This window comes from Camelina sativa, chromosome 4 (assembly GCF_000633955.1).
Source record: "Camelina sativa cultivar DH55 chromosome 4, Cs, whole genome shotgun sequence".
Classification (NCBI taxonomy): domain Eukaryota; kingdom Viridiplantae; phylum Streptophyta; class Magnoliopsida; order Brassicales; family Brassicaceae; genus Camelina; species Camelina sativa.
In genome coordinates this window covers 28629403-28646802 of record NC_025688.1, presented here as the reverse complement: position 1 = coordinate 28646802, position 17400 = coordinate 28629403, and the positions used below count along the sequence as shown (strand labels likewise).

At 37.2% G+C, this 17400-nt stretch overlaps 5 protein-coding genes across 5 annotated transcripts; all 5 read right to left on the bottom strand.

Annotated features, from left to right (window-relative positions):
- LOC104783087 (transketolase-2, chloroplastic) lies at positions 183–3262 on the bottom strand. Its single transcript, XM_010508166.2, has 7 exons — positions 2647–3262; positions 2461–2551; positions 2257–2362; positions 1889–2171; positions 1639–1787; positions 1406–1559; positions 183–1332 (listed from the first exon to the last, which is right to left on the bottom strand). Exons 1-7 carry the CDS (start codon positions 3121–3123, stop codon positions 373–375), a joined length of 2220 nt encoding a protein of 739 aa, XP_010506468.1. The 5' UTR covers positions 3124–3262; the 3' UTR covers positions 183–372.
- On the bottom strand, positions 4069–7186 carry LOC104784418 (F-box/LRR-repeat protein At3g03360-like). The gene is made up of 6 exons (XM_010509446.1): positions 6565–7186; positions 5784–5860; positions 5411–5461; positions 4877–5245; positions 4452–4634; positions 4069–4305 (listed from the first exon to the last, which is right to left on the bottom strand). The coding sequence occupies exons 1-6, from the start codon at positions 7184–7186 to the stop codon at positions 4069–4071; spliced, it is 1539 nt and encodes a 512-aa protein (XP_010507748.1).
- On the bottom strand, positions 8542–9788 carry LOC109132613 (jacalin-related lectin 48-like). Its single transcript, XM_019244373.1, has 3 exons — positions 9642–9788; positions 9010–9523; positions 8542–8913 (listed from the first exon to the last, which is right to left on the bottom strand). The coding sequence occupies exons 2-3, from the start codon at positions 9515–9517 to the stop codon at positions 8909–8911; spliced, it is 513 nt and encodes a 170-aa protein (XP_019099918.1). The 5' UTR covers positions 9518–9523; positions 9642–9788; the 3' UTR covers positions 8542–8908.
- Positions 11424–13529, bottom strand: LOC104783084 (DNA repair protein RAD51 homolog 3-like). The gene is made up of 9 exons (XM_010508164.2): positions 13356–13529; positions 13097–13195; positions 12854–12976; positions 12736–12769; positions 12594–12664; positions 12285–12511; positions 12037–12168; positions 11872–11938; positions 11424–11773 (listed from the first exon to the last, which is right to left on the bottom strand). Exons 1-9 carry the CDS (start codon positions 13465–13467, stop codon positions 11598–11600), a joined length of 1041 nt encoding a protein of 346 aa, XP_010506466.1. The 5' UTR covers positions 13468–13529; the 3' UTR covers positions 11424–11597.
- On the bottom strand, positions 13556–16583 carry LOC104783086 (probable tRNA N6-adenosine threonylcarbamoyltransferase, mitochondrial). The gene is given in 14 exon segments (XM_010508165.2): positions 13556–13863; positions 13969–14057; positions 14139–14253; positions 14333–14416; positions 14491–14566; positions 14678–14763; positions 14860–15050; positions 15148–15197; positions 15283–15373; positions 15473–15569; positions 15708–15719; positions 15722–15784; positions 16022–16066; positions 16201–16583. Coding segments are annotated over 14 exon segments (1446 nt in total). The 5' UTR covers positions 16501–16583; the 3' UTR covers positions 13556–13716.

The following is a 17400-nucleotide window of genomic DNA, read 5'->3' as shown; positions in this document are numbered from 1 at the left end:
GAGAGGCTCTTTTGTTCTTTGGTAGGTGAGAGAAAGATGTTATTTTTAATTGGGCCTTAATAAATTTAATGGGCGTTTATAACAAAAACCCATGAAAATTGGTTGGTTGACAATAACGACATCTTCCTTTTTTAGTTGTGCATATTTGGAACTGATAAATAATAAGTTAATTAGGAAATTGATGTAAAAAAAAAAAGTGTAAATTAGGAAAATTTTGACAACCAAAATGGACATTCATGTTTTTTGCGAGAAGGAAAAATTCAACCATAAAAGTACAGAATACCAAATTACCAATGGATTTTGAAATAAATCAATACAAAGAAAACATAAGCATCTTTTGAAATTTCTTTATGTGGTTGTAAGATACTCTGTTTAGATAAGCGAGTTAGCTGCATCAACCATAGCTTCAACGGTGATACCAAACTCTTTATAAAGTTTCCCTGTTGGTGCACTTGCCCCAAACGTGTCAATTCCAATAGATTTCCCCTTCCCTCCAACAATCTTTCCCCATCCAAAAGTCGATCCAGCTTCGATACTTACTCTAGCTGATACATCAGACGGCAAAACACTTTCCTTGTATGCATTTGATTGCTCGTCGAATAGCTCCCAACACACAAACGAAACCACTCTCACTGTTTTGCCTTCTTTCCTTAACTCCTCTGCAGCTTGAGCGGCAATCTCTAGCTCTGATCCTGTTCCGATCAAGATCACATCGGGCTTGTTACCGGTTGAGTTGTTAGAAACGGTGTATCCACCTTTCTCGACGCTTTCAATTGATGTTCCTGGAAGCTGAGGCAGGTTTTGTCTTGATAAGGCCAAGACAGAAGGTGTCTTACGTTTTGTGACAGCGATTTTGTATGCACCGGCTGTTTCGTTCCCATCAGCTGGACGGAACATCATGATGTTAGGCATGGCACGGAAACTGGATAAGTGTTCGATTGGTTGGTGGGTTGGTCCATCTTCTCCAAGACCGATGGAGTCATGTGTCATAACGTATATAACACCAGCTTCAGACAAAGCTGAGATTCTCATTGCAGCTCTCATGTAGTCAGTGAACACAAAGAAAGTTGCACAGTAAGGGATGAAACCGGGGCTGTGAAGGGCTATGCCATTGCAGATAGCTCCCATTCCGTGTTCCCTCACACCAAACCTAAGGTTTCTTTCTTTAGGTGTATCTTTTTGGAAGTTTCCAAATGCTTTAAGCAATGTCATATTGGAAGATGCAAGGTCAGCACTCCCACCAAGGAAACCAGGCATAACTTTGGCAAGTGCGTTAAGACATTGCTGAGACAGGTTTCTGGTGGCATCACCTGGAGATTCTGGTGTATATGTCTGAAAGATACAAATAAAGTTTCATTGAGTAACAATGCAAGAATACCAATTACAAGTTACAAGTTATACTTACAGGAAGTGCGTTCTCCCAACCGGCTGGCAATTCACCCGAGATAATAGATATCAACTCTGCAGCTTCCTCTGGGTATTTCTTCTCATAAGCTGCAAACTTGGCACTCCAATCAGCTTCAAGAGCAGCCCCTTCTGTCGTGTGACGGCTCCAATGGCTAGAAAATGTAACAATTATAGTAATTTACCAAAGCAGTGTGTCATTACACACAAACAGAAACAGAAGGTTCTATTTACCTTTTGACATCCTCAGGTACTTGGAACGGCTCATATGGCCATCTAAGGTTATTTCTGGTAGCCTCAACTTCCTTTTCTCCAAGCGCAGCTCCATGGACACTGTATGAGTTTGCCTTGTTGGGAGAACCATAACCAATTGTAGTAGTGACCTAAACCATACATGCCACAAAACAGAACATTAAAGGCCTTGAAGAACAATCAAACATTGCTTAACGAGTTTAATAATGGCTAACCAAAATTGAGATTTTACCTTAATCAAAGTGGGCTTGTCTTTTACAGCCTTAGCTTCCCTAATGGCAGCACGGATCTCATCATAACCATTGTTACCATTCTTTACCCAAATAACATGCCATCCAAGAGCTTCAAAACGTTTGTCCACGCTCTCGGTAAAAGCAATATTTGTGTCTCCATCAATAGAAATGTGATTGTCGTCATAGAAAGCAATGAGCTTTCCAAGTCCCCAGTGGCCAGCCAAAGAGCAAACTTCATTTGAAATCCCTTCCATCTGACAACCATCTCCAAGAATCGAATATCTAACCCAAAATAGCAACATATATATATCAAACTCAAAACCAGAGAAAAATAACAAATTAAGCAAAAAAGATTCAAAAATCTTACGTGTAGTGGTCAACAATCTCATTGTCAGGTTTGTTGAATCTAGCAGCTAGATGCTTCTCAGCAAGAGCTAAACCAACAGCATTTGCAATACCTTGCCCAAGAGGACCTACATGTACGCAAAAGCAAACGATGCATTAATTACAAAGATTGAAGGATAAGAGAATCTTCTTGAATCCTCATGAAACCCACAAAGAAATAACTAACCAGTAGTGACTTCAACACCAGGTGTCTCGAAGTTCTCCGGGTGACCAGGAGTTTTACTTCCCCATTGACGAAAGCTCTTCAAATCTTCCTCCTAATAAACAATTCCAACACTATTTTCATCAATCCTAATTTATGTACATGAGTCTGAGGAAATTGATCAGCAGAGGAAGAGATGAGATGACAAACCCTAACGCTGTCGTAGCCAGCAAGGTGAAGCAAAGCGTAGTGCAACATGCATCCATGTCCAGCAGAGAGAACAAACCGATCACGGTTAAACCAGTAAGGGTTCTTAGGGTTATACCTCATGAACTCATCGTACAATATATGAGACATTGGAGCACAACCCATTGGAAGACCTGGATGACCTGATTTGGCTTTCTCAACCGCATCGATTGCTAGAAACCTGATCGTGTTCACTGATTTATCAACCAGAGACGAATCAGTGGTTGTCTCGATCGCCTCTACGGCTGCTGCACAAACGAGCGTTGGGCGGAGAGAGTGACTGCTCGTGGAGACACTGCGTCGCACGGTTGCGATGGTGCGTGGGGAAGTGGCTTTGAGACCAGAGAAAGCTGGTACAGAGACACGGTTTTCAGAGCCATTCTGAGAGATGGTTCGGGTTAGGAGAGCTTGAGAGAGTGCTAGAGAAGACGTAGAAGCCATTATTGATGCTCTCTGTTTGGATTCAGAAAGGACACAATCTTGACGGCTGTGATCCTCTCTACGGCTTTAACAATTTATCAAACCTGTATTTTTTTTGTTTAATTTTCAACTAATCATTGAATTTTACGCTAATTACTAATTTAATCATTTAATAGTCAATAAGAGAATAAGATTTATTTGACAGGGCGGCATGGTTGGTGTGTAAAGCAAAAGCTAGCCATGGTCATGGCAAGGGTTGGTGAAGGACATAATTGCTTCAGATTTAAGAAATACATTAGTCACTAATTCACCAACTCCGTTATTGACAGATCTGAATCAGGCAGTTCGATTGAATCAAGAGCCGAACCAAAACTAAACCGGAGAAAGCTTGGTTTCACCTAGTTGAAACGAGCCTTCAGTGTACTAACCTGTGATTAGATTATGCAGCTTATGACCTCTTCTTAAACTAATCCTACTTTAATAAAGGACGTCCTTAAGCAGAGGTGATAGATACTATCTTCGATTACAACTTTAACCTACAACCATAAAAGATTATAAAGAGGCTTATTTGGATTTCATAGTAGTAACCTTTAAGGCTTTAACCTTAAATATACTTGTAGCAGCAAGATGGATGGATTTCATAGCTGGTTTTTAATTCTTGTACATATGATTAAAAAATTTATACATGCATCTGTATTTTCAGAGTTTTTTTGTTAATTTGTTTGACAAACTTTTTTTTATAAAAAGAACTACGTAAAATTATAAAAAGAACTACGTAAAATATAAGTATGATAACAAGAAGCATACGGTAAGAGATGATAGGCATGAGAGAGTAAAAGATGGCAAAATACTCGAGATAGACGTTGTGGAATTGGAATCGCAACTATACGAAGAAAAAAACAGAGTAAAATGGGAGCATTAGAACCATTTGATGCAACTTCGGATTGGTTTAGGTGAACACAATGGCTACATGTTGTCGTGTGAGAGCACTGGAACCATTTGAAGCAACTCTTTAAAAAATCTTCCTTTTTGATAATCTTTCAGTCCAATTACGACCATCTTCTCTAATCTCTTTGTGTTTTCCAGCAAAATTTTCATGAACGAAGCCACATGCTTTGACTCTAGTGGCCAAGTTTTCCTAAGGACCCTGTATCGATTCAGATTCAAACTATGCGAATACAAGTAGTAGTCAAGATGCTTGTCCTGTACAGCAAAAAAAAAATATCAGTAATGCAAAACAGATGATCAATATCTCAGGTTCATCGAACTCAAAACGTTCTAGGATGATTCAAGCTCGGCAATAGCTTGAATGGTCAAGGAAAAAAAAAGGTGGTCCAAGGTGAACATACCGGTATGATGCTCATGCCACGGTTCGATTTATGTTTTAGGGTTAGCTTCATTAGTTCAGGTGAGTTTTGTAGCACCCTTACTATCCCATGCATTACATACTGGGAGAAATTTGTCTTGAGCGTCAAAACTTGAGCCTTTAATATCGGAAAAGAAACACCTCGGAGTTCGACAAGGGATAAAATCTACAGAAGCACAATCGAATAGTAGTGAATATATACGGAAACACGAAACTCCAGAGCAAGACAAGGATAAAAATATATATATTTTAGACATATAGAGGGACATCTTAGATAGTGAAACTAATTGACATATAGAGTTACTGAAAATAAAAAGCTTAATGGAAACTAATCAATCATCTAAAAAGGTAAAAAACGTGTCTGTGCCACCAACTGGTTCTACTATACAGGTAATACACAAAACATACCTTAAGAAAGTTTTCCCCAAAAGTAAGCTTCTCTACATTCTTCAACTTCTCTAGCATCTCTAGCGCCAGGACTTGAAGAAAATCATCAGCATCGAGCAGTTCCGTGAATGAAGTGAAGTAAAAGTCTAGTTTAACTTTGGTTAACGACGAGACAACAACTAAGGTACAAGGTAACTGAGTGCTTGTCAAACTGAGGTAATGTATAAATGGTTCCACAATATGTATTGGCCCTTTAACCCCGAAAAGATGGATTTCTAATACTCTCAGACGCAGTGACTTGCTGAGATCAAGAACATTTAGCTGAGTGAGGCCATACAATCTTAAGCTTTCGAGGATCGGACAACCACATAGAATCTTTGGCAAAGGATTCTTCAGAGATATCGCAAGAAATCAAAGAAAGTTTCTTCAATGATGTCCAAGACACGGAGCAACTTGTTGTAATGAGATGATTATAATCGCTTAGATGGAGTTAGTTAACCGAAGAATTGTTGTAAAAAAAAAAAAAAAAATCAGTATAGGCGTAACGCTCATCACCGTTCCAATACAGAATGACTCGGTTGGTGCACGAATGAGACCAGTTATCGCCTGAAAACAGCACAAGATTGAAATATTTAAGAATCGTTACAAAATGAGTGATAATGATTATAGCAACCTAGAGACTGTAGATTTGAGCTTGGTTAAGAGCTAGTTGAAACGTAGCCTTCAGTGTACTTTGTGGTCACCTGCTTTAGTAATACAACCTGAGATATTGGATTATACTTACACTTTATTATGGAACCTTTGGACTACAAAAGTCTATTATGGATTATAATTATGGAACCTTTGGACTACAAGAGTCTATTATGGATGGAAACTCTACTTAACCTAATTCGGTTTTAAGTCATGGATGTGTTGTGATTCAGATCACTCGTGTCCTCTGGACTAAGTCATCAAAGTCCTGACGGAAATCAAACATGATACTGTCTACGATTACCACTTTAAAACCTGCAATCATAAAAGATTAAAACAGAGTCTTAGTGATCATAATGCAATTTTCACTAAGGTTAATCAGAGTCTTTAGTGAGGATCCTTATCGTAAGACGTACTCTTCCATTTTCTTTACGAATAATTCAAATGGAGTTCAAAACTCTCGCTGTATACGAAGTTTGTTCTCCAAGCAACCCGCACACGCTACGGCTACGCTTTCGTTCCTTCTATTTAAGTCTGATATAAGGGAGATATGGCTAGAGTTAAATTAACATAAACATAGTGAAACACCTTCCTATAGCAATTTTATGAAATTATTTCCGTTAATTTCAATACTCTTTTAAGTTAAACTTAACGACACCTGACCAANAAAAAAAAAAAAAAAAAAAAAAAAAAAAAAAAAAAAAAAAAAAAAAAACAAGTTCAACTTGCAACAGAGTAAACGATGGCATATACGATGTGGAATCGCAACCATACGAGAAAAAACAGAGTAAAAAAAGAGAAAATATATGAAAACCAGAGTAAAAAAGATGGCATTATATTATGAAAATTTCTTCCAAAGAAAAACATAAATATATGAGTAGGCTTCCAATTTGTGTTAATATGTAGTACGTGGCTAACATCGTCAAAGACAGTAAACCCTAATAGTGAAGTGAACACTATGGAGATCGAGCGTTTGTTCAAATAGCAAGGATTCAAGAACATGATATTCTCAATGTAACCTGGAAAACAAAAGGTATCACGATCTTGCTTCCCAATTCCATGGAAGCTTCTAAACCAATCATCGGCGATCCCTTCGACTTGCGCACTTCTGCAACTCTCTTGGCTCACATCGCAATAGAAAACAGAGAAAGGCTTAGATGATTCTAACCGGTTCGAGACCAACATAACTTCTCCGGTATGAATCTCTCCCGGACAAGATGGTCTCTTATCCCTAAGTAAAGCTCCCCACTCACAAGGCACGGCACAAGCCATGTTATTCCACAACTCCTCTTTCTCTTGAATCCACACACGCATCTCATTATACAAGTAATCACACTTTATTACTCCTAATTCTCCTTGGTGATTTATAAAGTTCCAACTTTTGATATCGTCTTTCGCTGGTGCGTTAATAAACATCATTCTCTCGGATCTAAGGTCGAATTCAGCTATCTTCTTGGTATCTCCAACTCCGTAGTATATAGAACCATTGATGCAAATTCCGCCTTGTACATCTGTGTAAGGCTCTCCAGGGGGGTTCTCGACCCTTCTCCAAGATCTGGGTTGAGATCGAGATCCCAGTACTGTTAAAACGAGATGTTCTTGTTTTATGTCTGTTCTACTGCGTTTGAACCCATCATACATCATCACACACAACACTTTGTATTCATCTTCCACCGGATCGTACCCGAGACGTGCGTGCGCGACTCTTCCGTTGGCTCTGGATGGTAGAGAGCTACAGCTTCGACACGGATCGGAACCTCATGACAGATTTAGCCGGAAGCCTCGATAGTATCTCGAAGGTGAGCTTAAGGGGAAAGGTTGTCATGGAGTTTCCAGCATGGTCTAGGTTAAGTGATGTACACGTTTGCGAATCTTGCATTGCGGCGTGGTAGTGATTGCCCTAGAAACACAAGGCATTTTTTTTACTTCTTTCTTAATTAGAAAAATGGAAAGTTTCAGTGCCGGGTCGGTCTTTTATTTTTTTTCGTTTTAGTTTCAATTTTTTTTTTTACTTTTTTTTTCCCTATAGAAATTGCCAAATTGGAAAGTGTTACTGTGCTATACATGCATGAACTTTTTTGTATACGCAAATATTTTTGGTCGGCTTATTTCTTGTATTCGTTAATTTTGTTATCAATCAAAGTATGTATACCCCTAAATGTTACTAATTATCGTCTTCAAGAATATTAGCAATTGTCATTAAATAATATACTTTTCTCAAATCAAACTGAAGCTATAAATGTTAATTATCCTACTTTCTCAAATCAAATTGAATCTCTTTATAACTGCCACAATCGTAAAATCAAATTGAATTTATGATTTGTTTTGCTTGTTTCCTTCTCTCAAATTAGCATGAGGAAATTGATTTATTGACCGACAAAAGTAAGCAAAGTCGTCCGGTTTCACTTAATAACGAATATAAGGATATGAATAAATCTGATAAAACCAAAACGCAGACAAACTTTGTTCCATTCGTAATGGTAGAGAGTGAGGAATGGAAACAAAGCATGTCCCGTCATTGATGGTTAGCTCGCATGTTTGTGGCTTCGTATTCTTATCTTTAAAAATATCTTTTGCTGTGAAATTTGCCTATGCGATCGATCATAGAGATCATTAGGCATCGTTATAGGTGAGAGATGTTGTGTCACTTCTGTTCCAAACAAAAATATATGCTAATCATTACTATTGTTTTTGAGGCGGTTGCATGCATCTACGATAGTCTAATGGCGGTTGCTTAATTTAATATTGATGGTTGTGAATCGTGATATATTTTTTCTTTATGAAAGTACTGTTTATGATATCTACAACGATACTTTAGACACTTTGGATTTTGGAAGTTGGGCTATTGATATGATGCTAATTAATTGAATAAAACTAAAAAGCAGACAAACTTGCACCATTCGTAGTGATAGTAGTAGTAGCAGCAGCTAGTAGTCTTTGTTAACTTCCATTACGAGAAACGAAGTTCAGAGACATACAAAATAGGAAAAGCAGACTAAGACATAGAGATACATTTAAAAACCAAATACAGAGAGACTAAGACATAGAGACACAAAGAAAAAAGATAAGAGTAGCAATGAAAAGCAAATACTAAGGAAAAGAGGCTTATTCACCATTAATTGGCTCAAAGTAAACACCAATATCTTCAAGAAACCCCGAACCTCTTCCAAAGAAACCCACTATCTTATGATCTCTCTTGTGCAAAATGAGCCTTTTGGCATATTTCACTGGCCAGTAGGATCGTATCCTAACACTTGAGCTCTTCCCCTGTTTGTCTTAATTTTCAGCATAGCTATGGAGAGAAAACCAAGATAATTTGACATGCCTACTTCAACGGAGGTGACAAAATCATCAGCACCGACCTCAAGCTACCAAGAAGAAAAAAAGAAATTAAAACAAAATTGTATATATATATATATAAGTATATATAAGTTGGGAACTAATTAAGAGACGAGATCACAAACCGAATATGTGAAAACTAAACTGTGTATGCACAAGAATTGTGCCATCATCATCAACATCTATATTCGGTTCTTCACGGTAACCTCCATAGCGAATGATATGTTCATCATGATCAATATACCCCAATTTGATAGAATAGATTTTTGGCCACTCACTAGTTATTGTAATGTTATGGACCCTACCATGTATTCCATCATCCCACCTAGTCCCACATTCTTTGTATAATGCACCTTTTACCACTGAACATGTCCAAGGAGGTGCCACGGTGAAATAGGCTTGGAGAGCAGCTAGACGATCGAGGTCTGATGATCCTCTGAAGCCGAAAAGTCTAGTGTGAAAACCCTCCCCTTTGATGATGAACTTTTTACCGTCCTCTTTACCAAATAGTGGTGACTCTCTCTGAAATGATGTTTTGAATTTTAAAGAGGTCACCGCTCTCAAATTCGAGGAAACATGATAACCATGGCAAGTTCCCTCTATGGATGTAATGTATTCATCATCATCGAGCATCGCAAACTATAAGTAGAAGAAAGAAAGAAAAACCTTTAGCAATTCTTTGAAAACAAAATACAGGATTCATTAAAATAAAAGAAAGGGAACAGAGGAAATGAATCAAGAAATGAACCATATATACCTCTTTTGGTTCTTCTGGTGGCTCCTCTCCATGGGAATGAGTTATCAAATCCTTAATGCGCTCAAATCCATCAAGTCCACCAACTTGCGAGACTGAGGGTACCCAGACGTCTCCATTGCAATATTCGAACTTGAGTAGCTCACACGGCCATCACTTTCTCCAACCCACAGTTTTTCCACACCTTCATTATTAGCCCCATCATCCCACCTTCATCATAAGCCCCATAGTAAATGGAACAATTAATATTGTAACCACCATTCATTTACCCATCTATCTAGCTAGCCATCAAACGGCTATATATATGCATAACTTTTATTACATGGAGAGAAATGGATTTACGCTAGCATTGAATTTTTTGGTTGATGTTAAAATTTTTACCTATTTAAATGAATCAGTTATTATTTTAACAAACTCCATTCCCACATTTATCCATCTAGCTAGCGCAAACGGCTATGCGTAAATTTACATACATGAAATGAATTTATGTTCATATATACACGGCATTGAAATATTGTTATTATTAATTATATTGAAAATATAGCCATTTCAACGTGTACGGAAGTTTTTCTTCCCAGCTAACGTTCACAATGTTTTTTTTTTAATTTATTGTTCAAAATATATGAATTGTAGTCAATTAGTCATTGTATACAATTTATATGATTGTTTAGAATAAAATATAATTTATACGATTATTTTTAAAAGTTTTTTTGGATAAAACATTATGCAATAATATCATATGCTAAATATGATGGCTTGAAAAAAATACTTATTTTGTAAGTTTTATATTGCTAATTTTGTAATTTTATGTATGAAATAGTTATGTTTGTTGTTTGTTTTTATTTTAGTTTTTGAACATGTTTGGTGAAAGTGTTTTCATATGACTCGTGTTTAGGTAAGATTTAATTTTTAACTGCACAATAAAATCTCGGAAATCACGATTAAGTGTGATAAATTGCTAAAATTTTATTCATTTTTATGCCTAACAGTATATATTTTGTAACAATACATAGAATACTAAAGATTTTATTTTAGAAATTGTATAAATCATTAGAATATTCTCTTTAAAATAATTTTTTTGGGATATTCTTAAGTGTATTCATATAGCTCACAGATTGATCAATTAATCTATAACCTTTTTTGTAACCAACCTATATTTAATTTATAATCTAGTTTGTAACCAACTTATAAAAATTATATAGTCTATTAAAAAAAGTTATGTATTTCCGTTTTATTATATATGAGATATATACATGGTTGGTTCTGGAGCTAATTTGAATTAATTAGATTTGGAATTATACAAACATGCATAGTAATTTTTTACTAATTGATATTTTAAATTAATCTACAAACATCAATTTGGAGCCATTTTGAGAAATGTTTCGGGTTAGGAAAGGTTGAGCGAGTGCCTAAAGAAACGTAGATTCTATCTTGTAAATTGAGAGAAGTGAGAAAAAAATAAGAGTGAGTAATGAAGAAAAAACTCATTTTAGGTGAGGAAGAGATTTTTGTCCAAAAAAAAAAAGGTGACGAAGAGATTATGAATCAACCAATTAGATCTCGTCAAGCTAAAGAAAATCTGACCGTTGGATTCAGAAAAGGACACAAACTTGACGGCTGTGATCCTCTATGGCTCTAAATTTATCGAACATAACTTTTTTTTTGTTCAATTTTCCAAGTCAAAAAACTGAAAAAGTATATTATACGTATAAGATTGACAATGCGGCATGATTGGTGTGCAAAGCAAAGGCCAATAAGCCATGGTCATGACTCATGACAAGCAAGGGTTGGTGAAGAACATAATTGCTTTAGATTTGAAGGTTACAAACTTACAATTATTTATTTAGTCCGGTATTGACCAGTCTAGATCATGCACTTCAATCGAATCAAGAACCGAACCAAAACTAAACCGGAGAAAGCTTTTACTCATGTACTTTGTAACTGTGTTGTGGTGTGTTACTACATCATCTTGACTCTTTTGCTGCTTGAGGATGAGTTTCTCAGACCTCTACTAGTTACTGTGTATGAAGCCGAGGCTGAAGGCAGTGAAGGGGACTTATCAATATACGCGTAACGCTCATCACCGTTCCAATACAGAATGACTCGGTTGGTGCACGAATGAGACCAGCTATCGCCTGAAAACAGCACAAGATTGAACATTTAAGAATCATTACAAAATGAGTGCTGATGATTATATAGCAACCTAGAGACAGTAGATTTGAGTTTGGTTCACCTAATGCTAGAGCTAGTTGAAACGAGCCTTCAGTGTACTTTGTGGTCACCTGGTTTAGTAACACAACCTGAGATAGGATTATAAAGAGTTTATCATGGAACCTCCTCCACTTAAGTTAGTTCAGGATGTGTTGTGATTCAGATCACTTCTTGCAGACATTCTTACCGCAAGTGAGAACTTTTTGGCAAGCTTCATGAATTTAAGAGCCATTTCGCTGAGCACTCGAGTCCTCTGGACCAAGTCATCAAAGTCCTGACGGAAATGAAACGTGATACTGTCAACGATTACCACTTTAACCTGCAATCATAAAAGATCAAAAGAGAGTCTTAGTGATCGTTGAATAAGGTTTCAGTATACTTGTAGCAGCAAGATCAATGGATGTCAGAGTTGAACTAATACTCGTATATACCTACATCTTTATTTTCAGAGATGAACTTGTCAAGATGGTTAACCAAAGCGATTTGCTCGGTGTAACTGCAGACACGGAAGTAGAATATGTTCTCTAAGATATCTTTAGGTTTCATTTGAAGTTGATTTGCTTTAAAATGTTTATGCATGTATCCTGTGTATTCTTCCATGTCCTCTACACAAGCTTCTGCTATCTGTAAAGCACGTTCCACCATGAAGCTACCTTCTGTATCTGTAATATCCCCAGGCATCAACAACCAAAAAAGAGTAATCAACCAAGTCATTCATCCTCGTTTAACTAAAAGAAAACATACCGATATATATAGCTTTCCCTCCAAGACCACCAAACTCACGAGGAATCTGAACATTCACAGAGAGCTGGATCCTAAAACAAATCAAAATCCTAGTTAACATACATTCACAGTAGAGGAAACCAAAGAAGCGGATAATATTTACCCAATCTGAGTCTTGCCAATCCCCGGTACCCCACCTGGACAAAGAAAGAAAGAATCACACTTCTTGTTGCCAAAATACAAGAAACAAAAGAAACAATCAAGATCACACTTCTTGTTACCAATCTCTGTAACATCCCTACAGCTTATCCCACCACCCAAGATGTTATCAAGATCAGAACAAGATGTAGTAATCCGCGGCAAAGACTCCTCTTCGTGTAGCATATCCCAAGCGTTCTTTGCTCCTTTGTTTATATAGATAACAAAAACGTATCCTTTAGTGAAATCATCCATCATCATCATAAGAAGAAGAAGAAGGAGAATAAAAAACCCAACAAGGTTCCAAAGGAGTTCATCAAACTTACCATTGATGAGAGAACCGCTTCCATTGTAAGAGCTGGATCCAGAGGATTGATTAGCCAACTTCAAAATCTCAAATGCTTCATCTTCTGTGATATTTGCATCTGCCTCATAAACCCACAAAAGATGTATATAAACCCTAAACATCATCAACCCAGGAGTAATCGATTGCGATTTACAGGGTTAATCATGAAAACGATTCGAGATCTCCTTCAATTCCCCAAAATTAAAAACCCTAAACGAAGAACAGATTTAGAAATTCACCTCGAGCGAGATCAGAAGAAGAGACGGAAGAAATCGAAGACAGACTAGTGTAGCCGGCCGATATAAGCTTTCCTCTAATCGAAGACGACAACGGTAACCTCCATGCCTCCATGACTCTGTAGTCGCTTTCGCCGGCGAGTTGCGCCGCCCAATTGAGTGAGTGTGTTGGCGCCAACTAAAATAAATAAAAACAAGTATAATGAACCGGACACGGTTTAGGTTAACCGGGACAGCTAATTGAACGACATTGATTCAACAAATTAACCGGAAATAGCGTTTGTTACTCGGTTACTACATATACACATTGAGAGACGAATAAAGCTACAAGGTTTGGAATTTATGATGAGACTAATCTTTCTTGCTACGTTTGTGTTTGTTGTTGAAGAGAATCATCTGCTCGGATGATTGAAGTAAGTGACGGGTGAATCCGCGCACTTCTCATAGAACGAGCTTCACTTCTTCCTCTCGCGTACTCCTCTCCAAGAGGCCACCTCGGTCGAAGATCATACTAAATTCATTACATCAATCACAAAGTTAGAAAACTTTTCATCTTTCTAGGAAATAGAATTTTTTAAAGTAGTATGTATCACAGAGTTTTGTTTAAAAGACATACCACGTAATCATCAGGTTCAATTGCAGGTGGAGGTGGATCGTATCTTCCTACACGAAAATGCTCAAGACCAGTCCAAGCCACCATTACTCCTGGAGAGATTATTGAATTTGTTAATTTCTCTTCTCTGTATATTTAATTCGATCAGCTGGAGAATCTCACAATCTATTTACCATTGTCTGTGCAAAGGCTAGGAGGAGGGCAAACAAGTTTCAGGTTTTTGTTTTCAACAATGTTATTGAGTCGAAGTCGTACATACTTGTTTGAAGCAACACCACCAGAGACTACCTGAATATTTAGTCAATATTAGTCTAGCAGTGTCTGTCAAGCAAAACAGAGGTTTCTTGTTCCTCATTTCAAGCCTCACCATATGTTTTATAGAAGGCTCTAGTTCTAATGCCCAGTCTATTGCTCGCTCACACTTTTCCTCAAGATGCAAGACTGCTACTCGCTGGTTCATATAAACTAACATGTTTAGAGATCAGCATTTCACAAGAACATTAAAACACGCAGATTGATTTGTACCTGGAAAGAAGCGGCAATGTCAGCACGGTTTCTTCTGTCTCCGTTTGTTGTAGAAGAGAGGGGACATTTACAATCGCTGCACATCAAGCAAAAGACCATTATTTATTACAAGCTTCCTCATATGCAACATAACTCAGAGAAAAAACTTCCTAAGGTGATTATAAGATGTAACTATTTTAAACATTACATTTCTTTGGCTTCAATGGCTAGCCTCACTTGTGTCTTCAAACCAGCATAAGAAAAGTTGCAATCTTTATGATTTTTCATTGGAACCTGATATACATCGTAATGTGACATAAATGATTCTGACTTTGAGTAGAACAAGAATTGGTAAGTTGTTTAAGTAACCAGCAAACTAGTTTCACTTACATTAAACTTAACAGATTTGGCATCACCTTCCAGAGCAAGTTCTTCAACAGCTGGTCCGCCACTTCTACGCATATCAAGGCCGAGCCATTTTGCTGTCTTGTCAAATGCTTCGCCTAGAGCATCATCTACCGTAGTCCCAAGTTGTGTGTACTGACCCAGCTTATGAGCGAGAACAAGAAGATTGTGCCCTCCTAGACAGAAAAAGGGGCAGCACTGTTTAGACAAAACCTAAATACCATTGCGAAATTGTTTCTGCTTTAGAGAAGAAAAAGACAATAAGCAATGTACCTGATACAAGCAATGCCATGAAAGGAAAGCTTAGTTCCTGTTCCACTAATCTACAAAGACAAATCAAAAGCTGATGAGCAATTCACAAACCTCAAAATGCGAGCAAAAACAAAAAGCGAGCATATTAAGCAATACCTAGCTACAAGAGCATGAGCCTCCATGTGATGCACCCCAACCATTGGGAGACTGAATTCACCAGCAACTCTTCGAGCCTTCCGTACACCAACTGTATGACTCAGAAAGAAACACTTCAACCCTAATTAGAACTCAAACGAGACAAGTTATTTCAAGAGTACAAGAGTGAATACTTGTTTCTCCAACTTACCACGTAGACAGAGGCTCAAACCAGGTCCAATGGTAACAGCAACAGCAGAGAGATCCTTCTCGGTCAAATTGGCTCTATCAAGCGCGTCTTGCACAACCTGCAACCAATATATCATCATTTTTGTCCGAATGCTGAAATTTATGCAATATCTTAGGTTGTGGATAGAAACAGCTAAACCATTATTGAGTGTAGACTTGCAATGCTGTTGAATGAGGAAAAAGAAAGTGTATATAACCTTATCGATAACCCCCGGGAGTGTGCTTCTTCAGCCTGTTTAGGAGCGACGCCTCCATATTGGGCAAGCAGTTCTGCCTTATGTCGCCAATTCCAAGATCAGAACATGTGAAAACTTGACGAGTTACAGTATATAAAGGAAATAAACTTTGAATTTGAAAGAGAGAGTTAAAAAGAAATGAAAGGCTTTCATAGACAAAACAATGTCTACAAGTCACATTAGTGTTGAGTCTTGTAAAACATGTAAAGGCACTGCCAAAGAAAGAATCAAATAGTAGCTGTTAATAATAAGAGAAAAAGGACTGATCTTTTTACCTGAGAAGAAATGACTTGACTAAGAACTTCACCATTACCTCTCACCTAAAACCCCACAAAATTCAAGCAATGAACTAATAATATAAGTTTAACATAAGTGGGTAAAAGATAAGGAGAAGAAGAAAAGAACAAAAATGGTGATCAATTAAATTAAATTAAAAAAAAAAAAAGGGACTTACGATAGCAGCAGCAGTGTCGTCGCAGCTTGTTTCAATGCCCAGAACAACCAAATTATCATCAAAATAATTCGAATTCGAGAAAATTCTTGCTCCGGTAGAATAAAAACGCGTCCTTTTAAAATTGGGTGAAGATGATGATGATGGAGAAGCTAACGGTAAAGTCGGGGTTTTGGTTTTGAATTGATGGTGTTGTCTTCGTAATCTGAGAGATGTATTAGTCGCCGCTAATACGGAGGAGATTCCAGGATATATACTGAATCGAGAAATCGTCGGAGAAAGTGTAAAAAAAAGGCGAACCATTTCAACTGCGAGCCCAAAGAAAGAGACGGGGAACTAACTTGAGCTGTGCGGAGTGGTTGCGAGTAGGCTGCCCAATCCCGGTTTAAATCCGAACCGCAAATTTAAACCGATTTCTATTTCGGTTTTGGCTGAGCCACTGCAATTGGAAATCAATTTCGGTTTTGGCTTAATTCTCGCTTTTGTTGATCCTCTCTGCTCGATTACTTTTAAATATGTAGTATAAAATTAGATAGTATTACTTTAACATGTCATTTTAGACATTTAAACAACACCAAAGAGATTAGACGCACTACCAATGACTTTGGTAAAAAAAAAAGAATTCCATGTCCAAAGTTTTCACTTTGACTATGATCAATTGATATCATAAACGAGAGTGCTTCTATGATGTGATTAGATGAGGCATAAGGTGGTAACACAAATAAATAAGGTTGTATAACCTATGAGAAAATATATATAGAAAAAAAAAAAACAATCACTAGTTCAACAATGCTTAGCTTACAACATAAATGATATATTATTGTTTTTTTTGCTATGAGAGAGCTGCGCGAGAGAGTGACAATGGAATTCGAAGAAGAGATTGCGTTGAACTATGCTGAAGTCCTTAAAACTTCCGCCGAAAAAGAATCGACGAAACTCTATCTATTGTTATGAATCCTAATATAACTGTTTCCTTTTCAAAAAAAGAAAAAAACAAAAAATCATGAACAATTTAGTTCTAAAATAAATAATAAAATAAAACCGTATTAAATCGATTGGTTAGTAGCAAGAAATCTACGGGTATGCTATATGGATAAGTCCACCACGGTGCACCAAATCGGGTTTAAGTTAGTTCATAGGCTAAACATATCTCATCCTCTGGGTTTTGTTAATCGCATCTATTTAATTTCCACTGTTTAGTGC

Coding starts and splice junctions, on each gene's coding strand:
- LOC109132613 (XM_019244373.1), bottom strand. CDS start 9,517: ATGCTCGATGATGATGAATACATTACATCCATAGAGGGAACTTGCCAT.
- LOC104784418 (XM_010509446.1), bottom strand. CDS start 7,186: ATGTATGATGGGTTCAAACGCAGTAGAACAGACATAAAACAAGAACAT. Junction 4,635..4,876: donor TTGGGGAAAACTTTCTTAAG/GTATGTTTTGTG, acceptor GTGCTTCTGTAG/ATTTTATCCCTTGTCGAACT. Junction 4,306..4,451: donor GTGGCATGAGCATCATACCG/GTATGTTCACCT, acceptor TTTGCTGTACAG/GACAAGCATCTTGACTACTA.
- LOC104783087 (XM_010508166.2), bottom strand. CDS start 3,123: ATGGCTTCTACGTCTTCTCTAGCACTCTCTCAAGCTCTCCTAACCCGA. Junction 2,552..2,646: donor CTGGCTACGACAGCGTTAGG/GTTTGTCATCTC, acceptor ATTGTTTATTAG/GAGGAAGATTTGAAGAGCTT. Junction 1,788..1,888: donor ACAAGCCCACTTTGATTAAG/GTAAAATCTCAA, acceptor TGTATGGTTTAG/GTCACTACTACAATTGGTTA.
- LOC104783084 (XM_010508164.2), bottom strand. CDS start 13,467: ATGGAGGCATGGAGGTTACCGTTGTCGTCTTCGATTAGAGGAAAGCTT. Junction 12,977..13,096: donor AAGCGGTTCTCTCATCAATG/GTAAGTTTGATG, acceptor ATATAAACAAAG/GAGCAAAGAACGCTTGGGAT. Junction 12,169..12,284: donor TCATCTCTGAAAATAAAGAT/GTAGGTATATAC, acceptor TTATGATTGCAG/GTTAAAGTGGTAATCGTTGA.